General features: G+C 41.7%; 1 protein-coding gene across 2 annotated transcripts in view; it reads right to left on the bottom strand.

Moving 5' to 3' along the window:
• SLC25A1 (solute carrier family 25 member 1) overlaps positions 1-18,255 on the bottom strand; it is a 31,134-nt gene extending 12,879 nt beyond the window's left edge. Inside the window, exons 1-2 of one of the 2 annotated variants that reach the window (XM_075275415.1) lie at positions 17,968-18,255; positions 5-112 (exon numbers count right to left, since the gene is read on the bottom strand). In XM_075275415.1, the coding sequence (XP_075131516.1) occupies positions 5-112; positions 17,968-18,130 (271 nt within the window). In that variant the 5' untranslated portion in view covers positions 18,131-18,255. Of the gene's footprint in view, positions 1-4; positions 113-17,967 lie in introns of those variants that run through there. The other variant, XM_075275424.1, reaches the window with a different exon arrangement.
• Positions 18,256-19,004: the final 749 nt, after the last annotated feature.

Below are 19,004 nucleotides of genomic sequence, written 5' to 3'. Positions count from 1 at the left end.
TCACATATTCCCCGGTATCTTGGCGGGTTAGCTTTCTCATCTAGCTGTAGTTGTGTCTTGACATATTCTGTGGGGAATGTAATGCAGATTTCTATTCCACCAGCAATACCTCCTGTAGAGAACAGACAATATAAATTATTATAGCAACATTTCCCACTAGATGTCATGAATATATTTTACAATATGATCAGAGTAAAATTTGCATATTCTGATATTATTCCTACAAAAAAAACTTAAGCCAAATCAACCAATCAACCCATTAAGGCTGAGTTTAAACTTGTCTTTTCCTAGAGTCTCCTCTCTGCGTCTCACCCTCGGCTAATAACAAATTGATCCAAATTTTCATCCTACACCAGTGCTATTTGACTCCAATCCGACTTCACCAATGGGTCGGCTACCTGGCACTAACTGCCTTCGGTGTTCATGCCCCCATGCGGACTTTTGGAAGGGGGTGGTAGACCTTCTAACAGATGTCCTGCATTGCCCTCTCCCATTTTCTCCCAAAGTATGCTTATTTGGTGTGCTGAAGGAGGAATTGTGGCAGCACTACGTCCGCATTTTCCTACGGGAATGCCTGTTTTACGCGAGAAAAGCCATCGCTTTGCGATGGATGGCCCCTCGATCCCATCCATTCCTCAGTGGCGCAAACTGGTTAACGCAGTCCGTTTAATGAGATTATATATAAAGATAGAGGCTGTCCCCAGAAGTTTGCTAAAGTTTGGGGTGCCTGGTGTGACTCCCCCAGGACCCAATGCTCTGCCCCTTCAATGCGTTCGGCTATTGATGCCTTCACTCCGTAAGGGATGGCTCGTGCCGGTGGGTCCACGGCCCCCCCTCTGTTCTAATAACGTTTCCTTTTCTCGGTATGATATGTATAGTGTTGCTCTGAACTGTATGGGTGGTGGGAGGGGGTTTGGGGACGGGAGGGGATGATGATGTGGTTTATCTTTGTTTGAGGGGGTTTTTTTCCTCATGTTTGATTTGTGCTTCCATTCTATGTTCTTTACCTGTATTACTTGCTCTGTTATGCACTTTTCAATAAAACGAGTTTAAAAAAAAAAACTTGTCTTTTCCCCCTCAAAAATGCACGACTAGAAACCATTTTAATATGAATTTGCATATATATATGCCTAATCTACAGATGTAGCAGAGTTAACCGGATATCTGCAATTGGTTAAACTGCTGTAGTTTGAAATCTTATAACAAAAACCAATGAAAAGTTACTGAAAAATGGTTTTTTTTTTTAATGACAGTTCATTGGTTTTTGTTGTCTTCGGTGACCAGATATCTTGCTGCAGCAATTTAACAAATTACAAACGTTCGGGTTAACTCTGCTACATCTGTAGATTAGGCATGGAGGAGTAAATATACGTGCAAGTTCATGTTAGAAATACACTTAAACAGTATACCATTCTGCAGTGTGCTATGTACTATGTGGACTGGCTTTCAGAGGATAAGCATGAGTCAGCAGACTATCGGAGGGAGCGTACGGATTGGTGACAGTAGACAACTCCCCCCTCCTGGCTGGATGACATACACTGGAGAGCAGCAGCCACTCTTGTTTTTGTCTGCAGATATAACCAGTCAACAAGGGAATTTAGCCAGAATTACAATTCATATGTTGTCCAGAAACCGGGATACGTGGGGCTGACGTACACGTCTCAGAAACCAGCTGCCTGACAAAAAATAAAAACAGCACCAAGTACCCATAACAATGTCTGAGCTTAAAAACTTGTAATCTCATAAATTTATATATTCCTACACAGAAGGAACAAGTATTTGCAATATAAAATCATGTAAATGTTCAAAAAATATGGTAGAAAACCTGGAGAAATCTGAGCTGGGTCTAAAAGCAAGCGGTGACACACCTTACATACACTTACATAGCTGATCATTCAGAGAAGAGTGGGGACAATCCCATACAACATAAGATAGTTGGCCTGTTTGTTTTGTCCAGCCCGGATATAGCTCATATACCAAATATTATTTAATAGCTAGAACACTGGGTATGTATGTAATAAATGTACAATCTGCAGCATGGTGGCTCAATGGTTAGCGCTGGAGTCCTAGGTTCAAATCCTACCAAGGGCAACATCTGCAAGGAGTTTGTATGTTCTCCCCGTATTTGAGTGGGTTTCCTCCGGGTACTCCGGTTTCCTCCCACACACCAAAGACATACTGATAGGGGATGTAGATTGTGAGCCCTATATGGGACAGTGACTGACAATATCTGTAAAGCGCTGCGGAATATGATGGCGCTATAACACCTAGCTTAATAAAAAAAAAAAAAAAATAATTCTCTTATCTCCAAAGATAAGCGGTGCTACATAAGCAGTGCTGACCTCTCCTGCCAAAAGTACCTTTTAGAGGAGCTTCTGCTGATGGGACATTCACAAGTAACTAGTGACACAAGGAATGAAGGTCCAAGTAACCTGCGGGAAAATTAGAATTCACTGCAGCTCAGGAAGGGACTTGTGGCTGCTAATAGCGAGAAGGTAAACTGTGGCTGGCCCTGTAACATAGATCTAAGCTGCTATTTATAGGTTATTACAGATATGGTTGTTTGCAAAAGAGGTTCTGCAGCAGAATAAAAAAAATATAATACGCCCTCTGTAAGGCAATAATATTACAAACTATGAAGGATCAGAACAATAGACAGAAAGAAGGCAGAGTAAATCTAGCCTAGGCTAGTTTCACACTCCCAACACCCATCAGAGGAACAAAACTATGGAGATTAAATTTTGCTAGACAGACTGATACAAACGGAACACTTTCTGGCTGTATGCATCTGTAATGACTACAGTGTAAAAGTAGTTTTCTAAGCTTAAATTATTGATGATCAATCTTACAGTTAGGTTATCAATGTTACATTGGTGAGGATCCTGCACCTCCACTGATCAGCTATTCCCAGCAGCTGACACACAGAGAATGGAGCAGGAAGCAGACAGCTTTGTGTAGTGGCTAAACCAATTTCTGCAGATCAGAGGTAAACTACATGGAGAACAGAGATTTTTACTTCCTGCTCGGTTCTGTGTAAAAGCTGCTGAGAACTGCTGATCGGTGGGGTGCCAGACCTATCCTTTTAGCCTAGAAAAGCTCTTTAAATAAAGTATAGAAGGTCCCTGTCTCCACCTTCTATATTTTTGCAAACGGGACAAAAAGCAGAACATGTAGAGGAATGAATAGTCTAGCACATAACCCAGCTAGAATAGGACTGGCCTTGTTTATAGGGTGTCTCAAATAAGAAGGTATAAATAGTCTGACTGCTATTCGGTAGTAAGGCTACTGGAGGAATGCTGTTGCCATCGAAATAATGCCAGTTAGGATTTGCCTGGAACAGTCTCGCAAGCAGTTGAAAGTGGAATGTTAAAAATCTGCACATCCAGTATTTCAATACAAAGACTTACAGATCACTAAGCTGAAGAAAGCAATAATATTCTGGAAGCTAGTGCAAGAAAGACACCGCCATTGTTTTCTCGCAGCAAGCACAAAGCAACATGCATAGCCACTTCCTAGCTATCAAGTGGGGCAAACAGAGGGATATTTTTCTGTAAAAAAAAAAATAAAAAATGCCATGTTCTCTTACATCTGTGTACAGAGAAGTATTGCCACAGGTAGATTATCAGTACACATGAAGTGCATGGCAGTACTATGTACTATGGAACAGTGTAGGGTATGCACATGAACCTATTGTTGGTGTTGGAAAACTCCCAATCTGGGTACATGCAGCAATTGGCTGGGCTTAGGTAGACAGTCAAAGTTAGCAGAGAGTTATATCTAGGTGCAGATGTTACTTAAGGGGTCCTAACAGTACCCACCTTGTTGTTTCTTCATCTCCTGAAATCAGGGCTCAGCGTATGGCCGCAGTAATAAGACATGGTTAGAAACTACAATTGTTGGGGAAAGAGGTTGTTTAAGAAACCAATACAGTATACACCTCAATGTGCTTCTGGAGGCAGTAAATACTTTATATAGGGCATCATTTAGAGAACTACACAATGAGACACTACAGTATATGATGTGGGGGAGTTACCCCCGTCATCTACAGCAGCATAAATTGCCACAGAGTGATATCTTACCATAGAAGACAACAAAAGCCAATGAAAAGTCATTGGAAAAAAAAACAAACCATTTTTCGATGACTTCTCATTGGCTTTTGTTAGACTATATGATAAGTTGTCCCAGTGCAGAAAGTCTGTTCAACTCTGCTACATCTGTAGTTGGAAAAGCACATTGTAATTTGCCTCAAGCAAGGGCATCTACAAGATAAATAAAGTCACTTAAAGAGTGCACTCCTGCCATCCTACATTACCAAGATATATTTTATTTTTGGAGGGGGCATGGTACAGCCACTGAATCTTATAAATCTGCTGTTAGTGGAAAAAAGTTACATTTCCTGTCCATATGTGCTGGGAAAACACCTCACCCTGTAACCTCGGCTGAACATATGCATTTTTCTACAATCTTCAGGGCACTGTTATGGGATAGATTTCGCCACGCATTTCTCTTGCTACATACAACTCTTGACAAATTTGTCTGTCATGTTAGGAAAGGCAATCTCAAATGACAAGGATAAGTATGTGCACACATGTTTCTCTAGTACAGGCTGCCTCTACAGCACTTTGCTCCCACCAGCCCTGGGTCCAGTCATTCTTGGATTATACACCCATTGCTTCCTTTCACATAGTGATGCCTGGGAGACACTGTTTCTCCTCAGGACTTTAGAGCACTTATAACATTTGTGTTCAGAAAGGAAAATCAAAGAAGCAAAGTGAATGCAGAAAATATAGATTCTTTTATGGTCCCCCAAATAAGCCCTGTGTAAGATTATATAATCAGAGCATCAGGACTATAAAAACACAACATTTTAGAAGTGCTCTCAATATTCCGATAATTTGCCCCGGCCGCTAAGGGCTTTTTTTCCCCAGGACTTAAAGTGGTTGTCTAGGCTAAACATAATTTTTTAATTAGGCCGGGGGAGGTGGAGGTTTCTCCCAGGGTGGGCCAGTCCTGCCTCAGCTGCCTTCTTGCTGTGAATTTATCGCTGGTTGTGATGTTCCCTCAGGGACAGGTTGTGGCATCCCCAGTTCCCTTCCTGAGGCCGCTGAGTGGTCTCAGTGACCACTTGCACTGGAAGACAACAGCCAAGCAGCAGGACCAGACTGTGTGGGCAGGCACCAGAGTACCAAGGCAAAGGTGAGCATGTTTTTTTTTGTTTGTTTTTATTTTACATCCCCCGGCCTAATTAATAAATAAAATTTTAGCCAGGACAACCACTTTACATATTATGACCATGTGCTTGCTGTGTTTTTTTCACAGCTACCACACTGACCCATTGTGAATAAAACACCCGTGTATTATCATATGCCCATGTATGCAAAACTCAGGACAGGTCCTACACCTGGACTGTTTTGTGCTCCTGGCTCACTAACAGCAGTGAATGAGATTGTGGAGGCATAGGCAGTACACAGATTTCATGCATGTGCAGTCCGTGCTATTCAATCATGCCCCAGCTACATGTACACACTTGTGTGCATGTAGTCTCAGGATAGATCATCAATATCTGATCAATAGAAGCCTGACACCCCCCATCAATCAACTGTTTGAAGAGGCTGCTGCATTAGGACAAGCACAGCGCTGCTTATTACTGTGCTTCAACTGAATACAACTGGGCTGCCAACAGGTCATGTGACAAATGAATGACCTATGAAGCAGAGGCGGTGCACACCTGAACTTTGAGCAGCGAATCTTTAAGGGAGCTAGGTGTTGGGAACCCGCCAGTCTTATACTGAAACAAGACAGGTGTGCACCAAGGTGAACCACATGTTATAGGTATAAGAACCTCCAGACTCAAAAATGGATCAAGTATATTAAACTCTAATGAGTCAATGCTCAGGAGATAGGCTGAAGTCAGAGGAGTTTAAGAGTAACTTAGTAACCATTCCCCCACGGACAAGAAATGCATGCTCAGCCAAACCTAGGATGCATGTTCAAAAGAACAGCTTGTACCTCCGACCGCTGCTGGAGGTGCTTGTCAGATGTTGGCTCATACCTTCACATTTGGTGGTCCTGCCCGATCATCCAACCTTTCTGGCAGGAGGTCCAGAGCACTACCAGAGCGGTCAGTTACCCGTATTTTGTTCTCCAAACAGAAAATCTTTCTGTCTATGCTCTCCAGCGACTACACTCCTGCGAAGGATGAACTGATAACGCACCTACTGTCAGCCGCAAAGTCCCTCATCCCCATGTTTTGGATGAATCAGGCAGCCCCTCCACTCTCAATGTGGATAGATAAACTTAACCAAATCTCCAGGTTTGATGAACTTGTCCTCCCGCTCTCACAACAGATATGTGAAGACCTGGACCCCCTGGTTGCTTCACAAATATTAGAAATGTCTCTATCTTGGCCACCGTTACTTCCTATATCCCCCCCCCCCTTTTTTTTCCTCCCCTTCTTCTCTACTTCTCTTTCCTACTTTTTCAGCTCCTTTTCTTTGCTCTTGTTTCATAATGTAGTTTGTTGCTCAAATCTGGTTCGCAATTCACCGTTACCTTTAACGCGCTGCTACCTGGCATGCCTGATGCTGTCATGCACGGAATTATGTGAATTGTCTCTTTGTTTTTGAAGCATTGGCTATACGGAAATGTACTTTACCTGCCTCTGTGATCTAATACTGCACTATTTTACTTTCTGTAATGTTCTTTCAAAAATGTTTGATAAACCAAATAAAACATTTGAATGATTTAAAAAAAAAAAAAAAAAAAAAGAACAGCTTGTTAATGCAAAATAACGCAGTAATCACAACATAGAATCAAAACCTACATTCTTAAATAGAAAATAACTTTGGGTGGCTCCAGGGTACACCAAGAATAGTTAGAGAACTTCCTATTCCTAAACTGCTGTAGGGGCACCTCATGTGTCTATACAATATCATGCATATCTAACACAGGTTTTGGCCGTGCCCTAGAGACACCAGAAAGACTCTAGACCAGATTCATTCAGATAAGTAAATACCGTATATACTCGAGTATAAGCCGAATTTTTCAGCCCAGTTTTTGTGCTGAAAAAGCCCCCCTCGGCTTATACTCGAGTCAGCAAAAAAAAATAAAAAAAATTTTTTTTTAAGGAGGGAGGGTCTATGACCAGCCACAATATTAATGTATAGAATCTCCCATAAAATAGTGCAAAAGAAAAAAAAAAGATTTTAAAAACATAAAAGTTCTAAAACACTTTTCCTAGAATACATACAAAAGTAGAAAATGACTGTGAAACACATACATATAGGTATCCCTGTGTCTGAAAGTGCCCGGTCTACTGAATATAGGGGATCTGCAGTGCTCCTGTTCCGTCGGGAAGGGGTTAATAGAAGCACTGCAGATCCCCTATATTCAGCCAGACTGAACTCCAAGTGGGGGGGAAGAAAAAACCCAGTCCTCAAGCTCAGGGAAGGGGCAGACAGACAACCAAAACACCCCCTCCCCTTCCCCAGCATCTACTGCACCCAAAAACTCTGACCATTTTAATTTTTGAAATTTTCCAGTAGCTGCTGCATTTCCCCCCCCCCCTAGGCTTATACTCGAGTCAATAAGTTTTCCCAGTTTTTTGTGGTAAAATTAGGGGCCTTGGCTTATATTCGGGTCGGCTTATACTAGAGTATATACGGTAGGTATAGAGATATGTAAAATGCTTTCAAATTCTCAATTTTTTCCCTGGACTTATGCTTTAAAAACACCAGAGCGACATTAGTCCCAATGCTTTATGGTCACGAAAGAAAAAAAAAAAAAACATACATAGCATAATAGAAAAAAAATACAAAAGCAACCACAGAGGGCATTGAAGAGTGCATAAAAACTAATAGTGGGGGTAGGGTCTCTACACACAGCAGTACTCCACATTAAGTCTTAGACTCTACAATGTAATAAAGAGCGAGCACACAGGGAAAATGACATATTATTCAATGACTTAATGATGTCACATTATACTAGCAAAGGTAGAATCAAAGTCACACTGGAATGCACACTGGTACAGGCCCGCCACAAAAGCAGTAAACAGGCCCACAACCCTATGAGAATATGAGAAGTAGAGGCATGCAGCCAATGCTAAGTGCCAGAGGACCGCGAATGTTGTGACAGCAGTAATGACCTGGCAAGAACTGCTGTATCTTTATGATCACTAAAGTACTGTCAGATGTTTACTGCAAAGCCCACCATCAGTAGTTTATAATAAAAGACTGTAGAGGAGTGACATACTGTATGTAATATTGTAAACCAAGCTGTAGGACAACAAATAACTACAATGGAGCAAAGTTAATTTAAAGGGGTTGTCCCATGAAAAGCATCCTATCTGTACTGCTAGTTTATGTGGATTTAAGACTTTTCCTAAATACATTGCTTTATCAAAACTGTTTTGTTTGGCCGCTATCTTAATTTATTCACTTCATTGTTTACACTGCGTCTCTATGGCCACTTGGCTTATCTGCTCATTTCCCAAGTGATGTAGCTGCCTGCTCTCAGGGGGGAGGGAGGGGCTGACAAGCAACGCAGCTCCTCAGATAGGGGAGGGGGAGGTGAGAGCTCCGGGATTACTGTGCTGTCTATCTTCAGCTTTTCCACTTATCAGGCGGTTTATTTGAATTTGGCTGATAAGGGCTGAGATAAGGAGTCCTTTACCTCTGTATGTAATGCAAGCTGACTCAAATCCAGCTCTGCTACATCAGTTTCCACATCAGCTTCATACTGTTGTAATGCATAGCAAATAGCAGAGCAAGTGAAACCTCACCCACCAATGTGCCGAGAAATCCAGGAAGTGAACAGAGTCCAGAGCCTGCAGAACAAGAGTTATGGGAATACCTCTTTAATGGAGAAAATAGTCTGCAAAGGAATGAGAGGCAGGGAAATCAAATCCCATCTGCTTTACCCCAGGCGTTTTGTAGTCTCTGAATGGAGCAAGCATACAGACAGTAGTAATAGACAATGGGAGAGATTTGGCAAGGTTGGCGTTTCCTTTATTTGCTCTGCACCTGAGTGAGAGTCACCTAATTTATTAATAGGCTGAAATAGATCTGAGCTATTATTTACCCCATTGTGTGATATAAAATATAGGAAATCTGTAGGGGTCCTAAGGAAATGCCCGCAACACGACCACTTTTTGGAAAAGTGCCGTGCAAGGAGCAAATCAACAAAAGGCTGAAAAAATTACCACTATGAAAAAATTTGGAATCTCATGTCGATTTTAGATGCAATTTTCTGGTGTACAAAAGGGAATTATTCCCTTTTATATTCCCTCCAATTCAGTTGTACCATGTTTAGGCAGCATATCACAGCTAAAGGTCCTTACTACTGGTAGCCAAAATGGCACTAAAAAAATTGTTGAGTTGCCTAGCTAGAGCGCTGAAAGAATAGCACAGATTCAGAGTTCAATATATTCATAAGAAGAGCACTCCCCTCCCAACAGGGTGGTATATATGCACCTATTCATATACAGAGCAGGGGTGGAGGAGCCTAGGAGTGCTGCCCTCATGTAACTATGAGGCGGCTGTATTCCTTTAGCATTCCTAAAATTCAAACATCAGAAAATGTATTTGAGCTGTTTTGCCTATTTGAAGTACAGACCTGAAGCTGTAAGATGGTTTTGTTACATAGCGCAACATATTAAACTAATAGATTTGCTACAACCTGTCTGCTTGCATCATTAAAAATAGTAAAACAATACAATTGGTGTCTCTCCTAGAAGCAATGTGTTTATCTCCATAACAGTGCAGCATGGAGGCACCTTATGGCGGCACCTAAGGTGCCTACAGCTCTATAAGTATATCTCAGCCCGTGTGACTCCTTAGGCATTGCTATTGAGATGAATTTTAGACACAGAGGGAGAAATTTATTAAGAGTGATGTTTCCTACTCTAGGCATCGACAGGAACAAGCTCTGCCTGAATTATCAAGAGACTCTTAATAATTAATACATCTTATTAAAATCAGGCACACATCCATGTGCCAAGACGGATGACTAAACCAGTCAGTTTCCTTCTTATATAACTCGCACCAGTTTTCTAGCATGAGATATAATAAAGATGTTGGGGTCTAAGTGTCCCCACTGTGGCCACATTTATCCCAGAAATCTGGTGTGCATGGATTGATAAGTTCTCCCAATAAATAATCCCAAAACCTGTATGATGGCCTGCTCAATAAGATTTCACCTTCTGTGAAAACAGAAGGCCACAGACAATATGGAGAAGATAAATTGGATAAAACTGCTGTTTTTAGAAATTTTGGTCTTTGCCCTTCCCCTCAGTTTGAGGCCAGGTTCACACAAGGTTTTTTGGTCCGGAACATGAGGTGGAGGCTGCCTCAGGTTCCGGACCAAAAAACGGGTAGCCGTGTCTGAATGCTGGTGTACTGCACCGGCATCCAGTCGCGTACTCCGCTCCAGATTAGGCCCAATGTATGGGCCTAGTCAGGAGGAGGGAGTGTCTTCAGGCCGAATTGCGAGGCGAATCGGCCTGAAGAATGAGTATGTTGCTTCTTTTCTCCGGGAGCCGGAACAAACTGCTCCCGGAAAAAAGAACTGACCGGCTCCCATTGAAATCAATAGGAGCTGTCTTTTTGGTCAGGATTTTGAGGCAGATAAGGCCTCAAAATCCTGACCAAGAAACCCCGTGTGAACTTACCCTTATATTGAAAACAGGCACAGATCCTATGCTGCTCTGCACCCGGCATACTTCCCTTCAATATATGGAGATGATACGTGTTGGCTTTCTTCCAACAGCCTTGTAACAAGCTCCCTCTGTACTTATGGGCCCTTGAACATTTTGTCCCTGACCAGCGATAAATGCAATCGCCTTTGGCCTACATTGCCTTTCCCGCTCTTTGCTAGAAGTACTTGTTTTGCTGCCGTCTTTACTACCTAGGAGAACAAAGGTGAAAGTACAAGGCATCTAAAGTAAATGCCCTGCCAGCAGCTTGTCAGCACATGAACAGCTTGGGGGAGTCACGTGTCACACGTATCTGTCTGTGGATCCTGGCAATTTCTATTTAGTAGGGTCTGCTGGTTTTTGCTTAAAGAAACTAAAAAATGTGAGATGACAGAGTAAAAAGAATATGAAATATATAAGACAACAGGACGGTGCTAACCATTGGATAATTCGGATAAAAATCAAAATAATGTTCCTTTGAAATGCCAAATGAGTCAAAAGTGAGTTGGTGAATTGCCCAGCCCTGCTATGAAGGCTGCCAGACACCCATGTGTCGTCTGTGGCCTGCAATGCAGATTTCGGCCTTCACACTGGCTCATACCTAGAGTGTACAGAACGGAAGGTATTCCGATCTATATACTGGTTCTTTACACAGTGTGCACAGTGCAGAAGTCCATGGTTACAATTTCTATGACTTCTGACTGGACCAACAATGGTTATGCATCCCTCATATTCTCAGCTGCAGGCATATCCACTCCAATTCCTTTCTACACCAGTCTGGCATAGAGGGAATATTATGCCCCTCTCTCATCATCACTAATATTCTATTAAGTTTTTTCTTACATGCAAAAATACTTAAATATGAAAAGACTCTGCGTTGTGCCATTCATTTGTTACTCCTCCTGGAAGTGTATGAATGGAGTTTACCCTGATGAATATGGTGCTTGCAGTATAAGGCTAAGGCCCCATGTTGCATAAATGCAGCTTTTTGTTGCAAATTTTATTGCGTTTTTTTGAGCCAAAGTCAATAATGGCTACAAAGGGAATGGGAAATATATAGGAAGTTCCTACACTTCTACCTTTTGCTTAATCCACTACTGGCTTTGGCTCAAAAAAAAAAAAAAAAAAAAAAAAAAAAAAAAAAAAAAAAGCAAGCTTCAAAATCTGTAACAAAAAAAGCTGTGTTTCTTCAATGTGGGGCCTCAGCCTAAGGGCCTCTTCACACGGCGTAAGCGCACCGCTCATTTAGACACATATACACCTGTCCGAGTGCGGCGCTTCAAAACAGAGCCCATTGATTTCAATGTGAAGCGTGTGTATATCGGCATATACGCGCACTTCCCATTGAAATCAATGGGCTCTGTTTTGAAGCGCCGTGCTCAGACACATGTATACGTGTCTAAATGAGCGGTGCGCTTACGCCGTATGAAGGGGCCCTAAGATGGCATAGAGACACACCCCACTGACAAGGGAAATGAAAGCCTTGTTGTCAGTTCATTTCCCTGGGAAGAAACCTCAGAAGGCAGCATTGCAGAATTCTTATTTCATGGACAATACACGTATTTAGTAAAATGTGCATGTTAAATGAGGTGAATAGTAAAGTATCCTATAGGGATTTTAGTTCTTTTATTACCTAATTTTCATGCATTGAATGCCACATACCTTCAGTATAAAGTCAGGCATGACACTCCTATAGTACATCCAACAAGAAATTGATTCCAGCCAGGTTACGTGGAAAGATGCAAAAATACTTCTTCTTTATTGTTAAAAAGTTTACGAAATCACAGCAGCATAAGAAAAACAGGAATGTGGGCGTCAGACTGACGCGTTTCGGATATGTTATCCTTTGTCAAAGTCTGATCACTTACGACTTGAGTCCCCTCTGATATAGTGCTCAACCACACCTCAAATCAATCAACCTGGTATATGCTAACAGGTGATTTACTAACTGCACATTGATACAGAGAGGACTCAAAGCATGTAAATAGTTAAAAAACACAAAAACAACCAAACATATTTAAAACCAAAAAATAGATATATAGACCACACGATTATGGAAAAAGGCTGTATCTCCATTCGTATAATATAGAATATGTACGTATGTGTGATCTCATATTACCAGATATAGACAATATTGAAGTTTAAACAAAACACAGCAACACATATATAAACAATAAATATAAAACAAACTTAGAAAGACTATCAGGATACAAAGAAAGTATACAGACCATCAGGATCACAATACATGCAAAATAGAATCTCCATTATAAACAAATATGTTCCCACGGACCATCCCGAGATGCCCTGAATAAAGATGGAGACTCCTCCAACTCACACGGATATGAGCATGCGTGAGGATAAATCATGTGATAAGCCTTCTCCTGTTCTATTGGATGGAATGTTCCCTTTGAAATATCCGGCTATATTTTCAAAACAAACACATGTAGCACAAGACATTCTTCTTAATGTAGAGGAATATGAAAGGAACACATGATATCTACGTCCTCACTTCATTGAATGGAGATGTCCAACATTGTATGTGATCCGGAATCACTGTTAAGGTAAGTGCAAAATAAATGTGAGTTTATCACATATAATATTGAGAAAATTACACCTTTCAACATGGTATAACTTGATAAAAAGTTCCCATAATATCATAAACCTATGTTGTCAATGCCATCTTGTGTGTGTACACAAGGTACCTGAAGATATTATATAGCTATGATGAAATTGTCCCACAATATAGATACGTTCAGAGGATTACAATAGATATTTAATAAATATATGATATGTCATTTCTATTATTCATGCCCAATGGATACTGTGTTCTTAACTTGAGAATCCAATGGACTTCTCTGATTCTTAAGATACGCTCCCAGTCACCACCCCTAATTGGGCGCTTCACTTGTTCTATGCCCCAAAATATCAAACTGGACATGTCACTCTTATGTTTTTCTTTAAAGTGTCTCGACACCCCTGTATTTTTAAGGTTATCCGGATTACTTATACTACGTAAGTGTTCCGAAATACGCGTTTTCAAAGGCCTGATGGTACTGCCAATATATTGTACTTTACACTCCTGACATGCAATCATGTATACAACATGACTGCTGTTGCAATCAATATGATCTTTTATTTTATATGAATGATGCATCTCAGCGTCAGAAAACTTTGTTATTTTCGATGTCCACTGGCAAGTGGAACAACGTACATGTCCACATTTGAAAAAAATTTGATTGCATGTCAGGAGTGTAAAGTACAATATATTGGCAGTACCATCAGGCCTTTGAAAACGCGTATTTCGGAACACTTACGTAGTATAAGTAATCCGGATAACCTTAAAAATACAGGGGTGTCGAGACACTTTAAAGAAAAACATAAGAGTGACATGTCCAGTTTGATATTTTGGGGCATAGAACAAGTGAAGCGCCCAATTAGGGGTGGTGACTGGGAGCGTATCTTAAGAATCAGAGAAGTCCATTGGATTCTCAAGTTAAGAACACGGTATCCATTGGGCATGAATAATAGAAATGACATATCATATATTTATTAAATATCTATTGTAATCCTCTGAACGTATCTATATTGTGGGACAATTTCATCATAGCTATATAATATCTTCAGGTACCTTGTGTACACACACAAGATGGCATTGACAACATAGGTTTATGATATTATGGGAACTTTTTATCAAGTTATACCATGTTGAAAGGTGTAATTTTCTCAATATTATATGTGATAAACTCACATTTATTTTGCACTTACCTTAACAGTGATTCCGGATCACATACAATGTTGGACATCTCCATTCAATGAAGTGAGGACGTAGATATCATGTGTTCCTTTCATATTCCTCTACATTAAGAAGAATGTCTTGTGCTACATGTGTTTGTTTTGAAAATATAGCCGGATATTTCAAAGGGAACATTCCATCCAATAGAACAGAAGGCTTATCACATGATTTATCCTCACGCATGCTCATATCCGTGTGAGTTGGAGGAGTCTCCATCTTTATTCAGGGCATCTCGGGATGGTCCGTGGGAACATATTTGTTTATAATGGAGATTCTATTTTGCATGTATTGTGATCCTGATGGTCTGTATACTTTCTTTGTATCCTGATAGTCTTTCTAAGTTTGTTTTATATTTATTGTTTATATATGTGTTGCTGTGTTTTGTTTAAACTTCAATATTGTCTATATCTGGTAATATGAGATCACACATACGTACATATTCTATATTATACGAATGGAGATACAGCCTTTTTCCATAATCGTGTGGTCTATATATCTATTTTTTGGTTTTAAATATGTTTGGTTGTTTTTGTGTTTTTTAACTATTTACATGCTTTGAGTCCTCTCTGTATCAATGTGCAGTTAGTAAATCACCTGTTAGCATATACCAGGTTGATTGATTTGAGGTGTGGTTGAGCACTATATCAGAGGGGACTCAAGTCGTAAGTGATCAGACTTTGACAAAGGATAACATATCCGAAACGCGTCAGTCTGACGCCCACATTCCTGTTTTTCTTATGCTGCTGTGATTTCGTAAACTTTTTAACAATAAAGAAGAAGTATTTTTGCATCTTTCCACGTAACCTGGCTGGAATCAATTTCTTGTTGGATGTACTATCGTTTGGCTCCGGACCGAGGGAGCATATTTTTTCCGAGCCGGTCTATAGATCCACGGATCTCAGAGTGGGAAGCGATATATGGGAGAGTGATTTTCACTACAAGTTGGCTGAGTATATTTTCCTTTCCCTTCCTTCCCTTTTTTCTATGACACTCCTATAGGCTAGGCTTGATAGAATGATGCATTGTTTCTACCTGTCATCTTTCCTACCTTTTTACATGACAATGTGCAACTCAGAAATGACACTTGAGTAGTAAGTGTTGGTTAGAATATGGCTGACACATTCATTGAGGTGGAAGGTGATGAGGAGAGATCAGCCACGAGGTGCTACAATGTAGAAACCATAAACCAACACTGAGTATTAGGTACTCAATGTACATGCACTGTTATTTCTCATTTCTGACCGGTGATTTCTTTGAACAGAACAGAACATTTTCATTTAATTTTTGGATTTGGGCACAGAGACAGATACTTGACTTACATTAACATGATTCAGCAGGAATATCCTGGTTCAGCCTCTTACATTATGGGTAATAACTCTTACACTCTCTGCCATTTCATCCTCCGATTCAAACAAAGTCTATGTAGAGACTAGTACAGTGATCGGCTATCTTTGTCACTCCCATTGACCTTGAACAGAGTGGTCGCTCACGTCCGTTGTCACCGGTCCTCAAAACAAGAGTGGACACTAGACCCCTATTTTCAATATTAGAGGGGTCCCAGTGAGGCCTGTATCACTAATCCTGTGGACTGGATTCTTGCAGGGATGCTGCTGTGTAAAGGGATCTATAGGCAGAACGTAACTTGGAAGATATAAACTATTGTGTCTGCCCCTACAGAATCTTTGTGGTGGGCAGTAAATGGATTCTTCTCAGATACCTCTAAAATGGTTAGGATGTGTCAGTAGAATGTTTAATATCTATGGACAACTTGAATTTAAAGAGGATCATCACTTCCACCAACTCCAGTTCTTTACATCAATTAATAGGCGCAGCTTCACTGATTCCAACGAAGTTGGAATTTTTTTTACCTAGCCCCCATCATTCCTGGGCAGTCAATGCAGTTAGTTTTGGTGCCTGATATGCCATTTAGGGTCTGCACTGACAAGCTAATATTGTCAGGTAGGAGCAGAAAAGGGCCGTGACTCAGAGCCCCAGGCAGGGAAGGACAGTGTAAGAGTTCACAATCCCAACCCTTTTCTGCTCCTGCCTGATATCACCCACCTTATCATAGACAGCTTGAAGAGGATACAAGGCACCAAAACTAAAAGCACATATTGCCAAGGAACTATGGGGACAAGAGAAAAAATTACAACTGTGTCAGAATAAGTGCAACAGTGCCTATTAAATGATGCAAAAACAGTAGTTGGGGATAGGCGGTGAAAGGTACCCCCGTTAAGACAACCCCAATAAATACCCATTATGTGTGCTATGGCTTTTTTTTTGTTTTAAACAAGAAAATCCAACCTTGCTGAAGTATTAACCCTTGATGTCAGACTGTGCTAGTGAAAATACAAGTATTGTGTAATTGGAGAGTGACCTCTAGACCTGTCTAATGGCTTATTGTTGGGAGTACAGTGTGCATGGGAACAAGTTTTTTTTGTGATAAGAACTTTTCTAATCATTATGTAAATAGCTTGTACCCAGAAACAATCAATTGTTCGGTTACATGGGCATTAGATGTGTATGACATATTAGGATGGGTTCAGACAACCATCTGAAGCCTTCAGACTTTGCAGTCAGGGGAGATAAGGATCAGGCACTTGAATTTCAACTTCTGGATCCTTTTATTGTTTGGTAGGTAAATTAGAGGAGTCTGTCAGATTTCTGTCTCCTCTTCCTGTACAAGCACCACCTGGCCAAGCTGAGCATACATGTGAATGTGGGAGTCGGAGGAGATGGCTGTCAAACAAAGGTTTTGCATACATGGCCGGAGAGTTTAGACATGACTCTGCACCAAAATTACAGCACAATGCAAGTACATGAAGTTATTGAACAGCTGAAAAACAGACCTGCCCCAGCCCATAAAGTCTGCAGCCTGGTTATTATAATACAGAATCATAGCAGACTTTGTTATGTATAAGGGGGGGATCTGCAGTGAGTTGTCATGTAACAGGCAGCTTTTGCTATGGATCTGCAGAGAGATCTTTGGTAATACATTTCTGCTATGTGTTGCTCAGGCTTTGTTCACATGTGTCATATTCCCATATTGCAAAGTTGCCACGTACCTTACTATAATATCTGTAACCATAGACAAACACGTGTGATGTGTGAACAGACTCAGAGAATCATTATATGACGGTATATTCTGCCAGCCTGGTGTTGCTTTAGTACTGTATGTAATATGAAGGCTCGTCCTGACAGCAGCCTAATAACCAGTAAGACCAGTTCATTCATCTCTTCCAGCACCAGTACACACCAGCCACACATCCAGCTCCGGGTAACCTGGCAACTCTGCTCCTGCTACCCAGCTGACCACATCCACACTACCAGGGTCTCACCCACCCTACAGAAACTGCTAAGTGCCCACGGCGAGAGCAGAAAGTGCTCACCGCGGCAACAAACAGCACCTGTCATACCAGACATGTTGGCACACATAGAAGGGCACGGAGGAATGCCCAGCACCTCCTCACACGTTACTACTAACCTGCTAAGATGGCTTTGCCCGGGTGGGTCAGCTTGGCACCCCCCGCTGGTGCTGCGGCTGCCAATGTCCTCAGCCCACTCGGGACAGCGAACTGGGACCCCGACAAGACAGAATAGGGTGACACATGGGCAGAGAGCAGCGGAGAGCCAGGCTTGGTGCACATGGCTGTAATGACAGGAGGACGGGGAAGAGAGGTCGTGCTGGGGCTGGGGGCACACGACTGGGGTTTACACTGGTTCCGGCAGCCGCCGTGTCCGGGATCCGGGGAAGGGGTGTCGCTGCCGGTTCTGCCTCCCGCCCGGAGCCGCGCCCAGTCCTGAGTGAAAAACAGGCAGAACCGCCCTGAGGGGAGGAACGGCGAGCTGAGGAGACGGCAGTGGAGAGCAGCAGAGCTCCACATGTACGCGGGCATATGGCTGCTCCTCAGGCGTCCTCTCCATTACTGGCCCTTCGTCCAAGTCACAACTTTTACATGTCCTGTCTATAGCTGAGTTCTCACAGGACGTTCTGTCTGCGGTTTGCTGGTGAAAACGTTGTTGAAAAGTTTCACATTTTGCTGCAGTTTTGTTTGAGGCAAAGCCAAGTGTAGGGTGAGAAGGGAATGGAAATATGAAGGGAGCCCAGGCGCAGCGGGTGAATTATACTTACAGAAATGCTGGTGTTTTCCTATGCTATGGCAGAAAGTCCACAGTGAAAAACTGCAAAAACACAATGAAAAACAGTGCGATGCAGCGCTGCAATTTTTGCTGTTTTACTATGTGGGGCCTTAGCCTAATAGGCCATATCTCAGACTATTGGACTGCGGAAGCTGAACAGACATTTCTATCCACCCATTAAAGTGAATGGCTGTGCATGTAGTCCAGCACTATCACAGACCTCACCATCTGCAAAATGTGGACGTGTAAATAAAGGCTACGCAAACACAACCGTTTATAACGTGTGAATAAGGCCATATTCAAAAACAACCGCTTTTCTACCTCAGATTTTCTTCTGCACCGTGTGGATGGTATTAGCCAGAATCCTATTCACTTTGGAGG

This window comes from Leptodactylus fuscus, chromosome 1 (assembly GCF_031893055.1).
Source record: "Leptodactylus fuscus isolate aLepFus1 chromosome 1, aLepFus1.hap2, whole genome shotgun sequence".
In the NCBI taxonomy this organism is placed as follows: Eukaryota; Metazoa; Chordata; class Amphibia; order Anura; family Leptodactylidae; genus Leptodactylus; species Leptodactylus fuscus.
The sequence above is the reverse complement of the archived record's forward strand: the minus strand, read 5'-3'. Positions and strand labels throughout refer to the sequence as shown.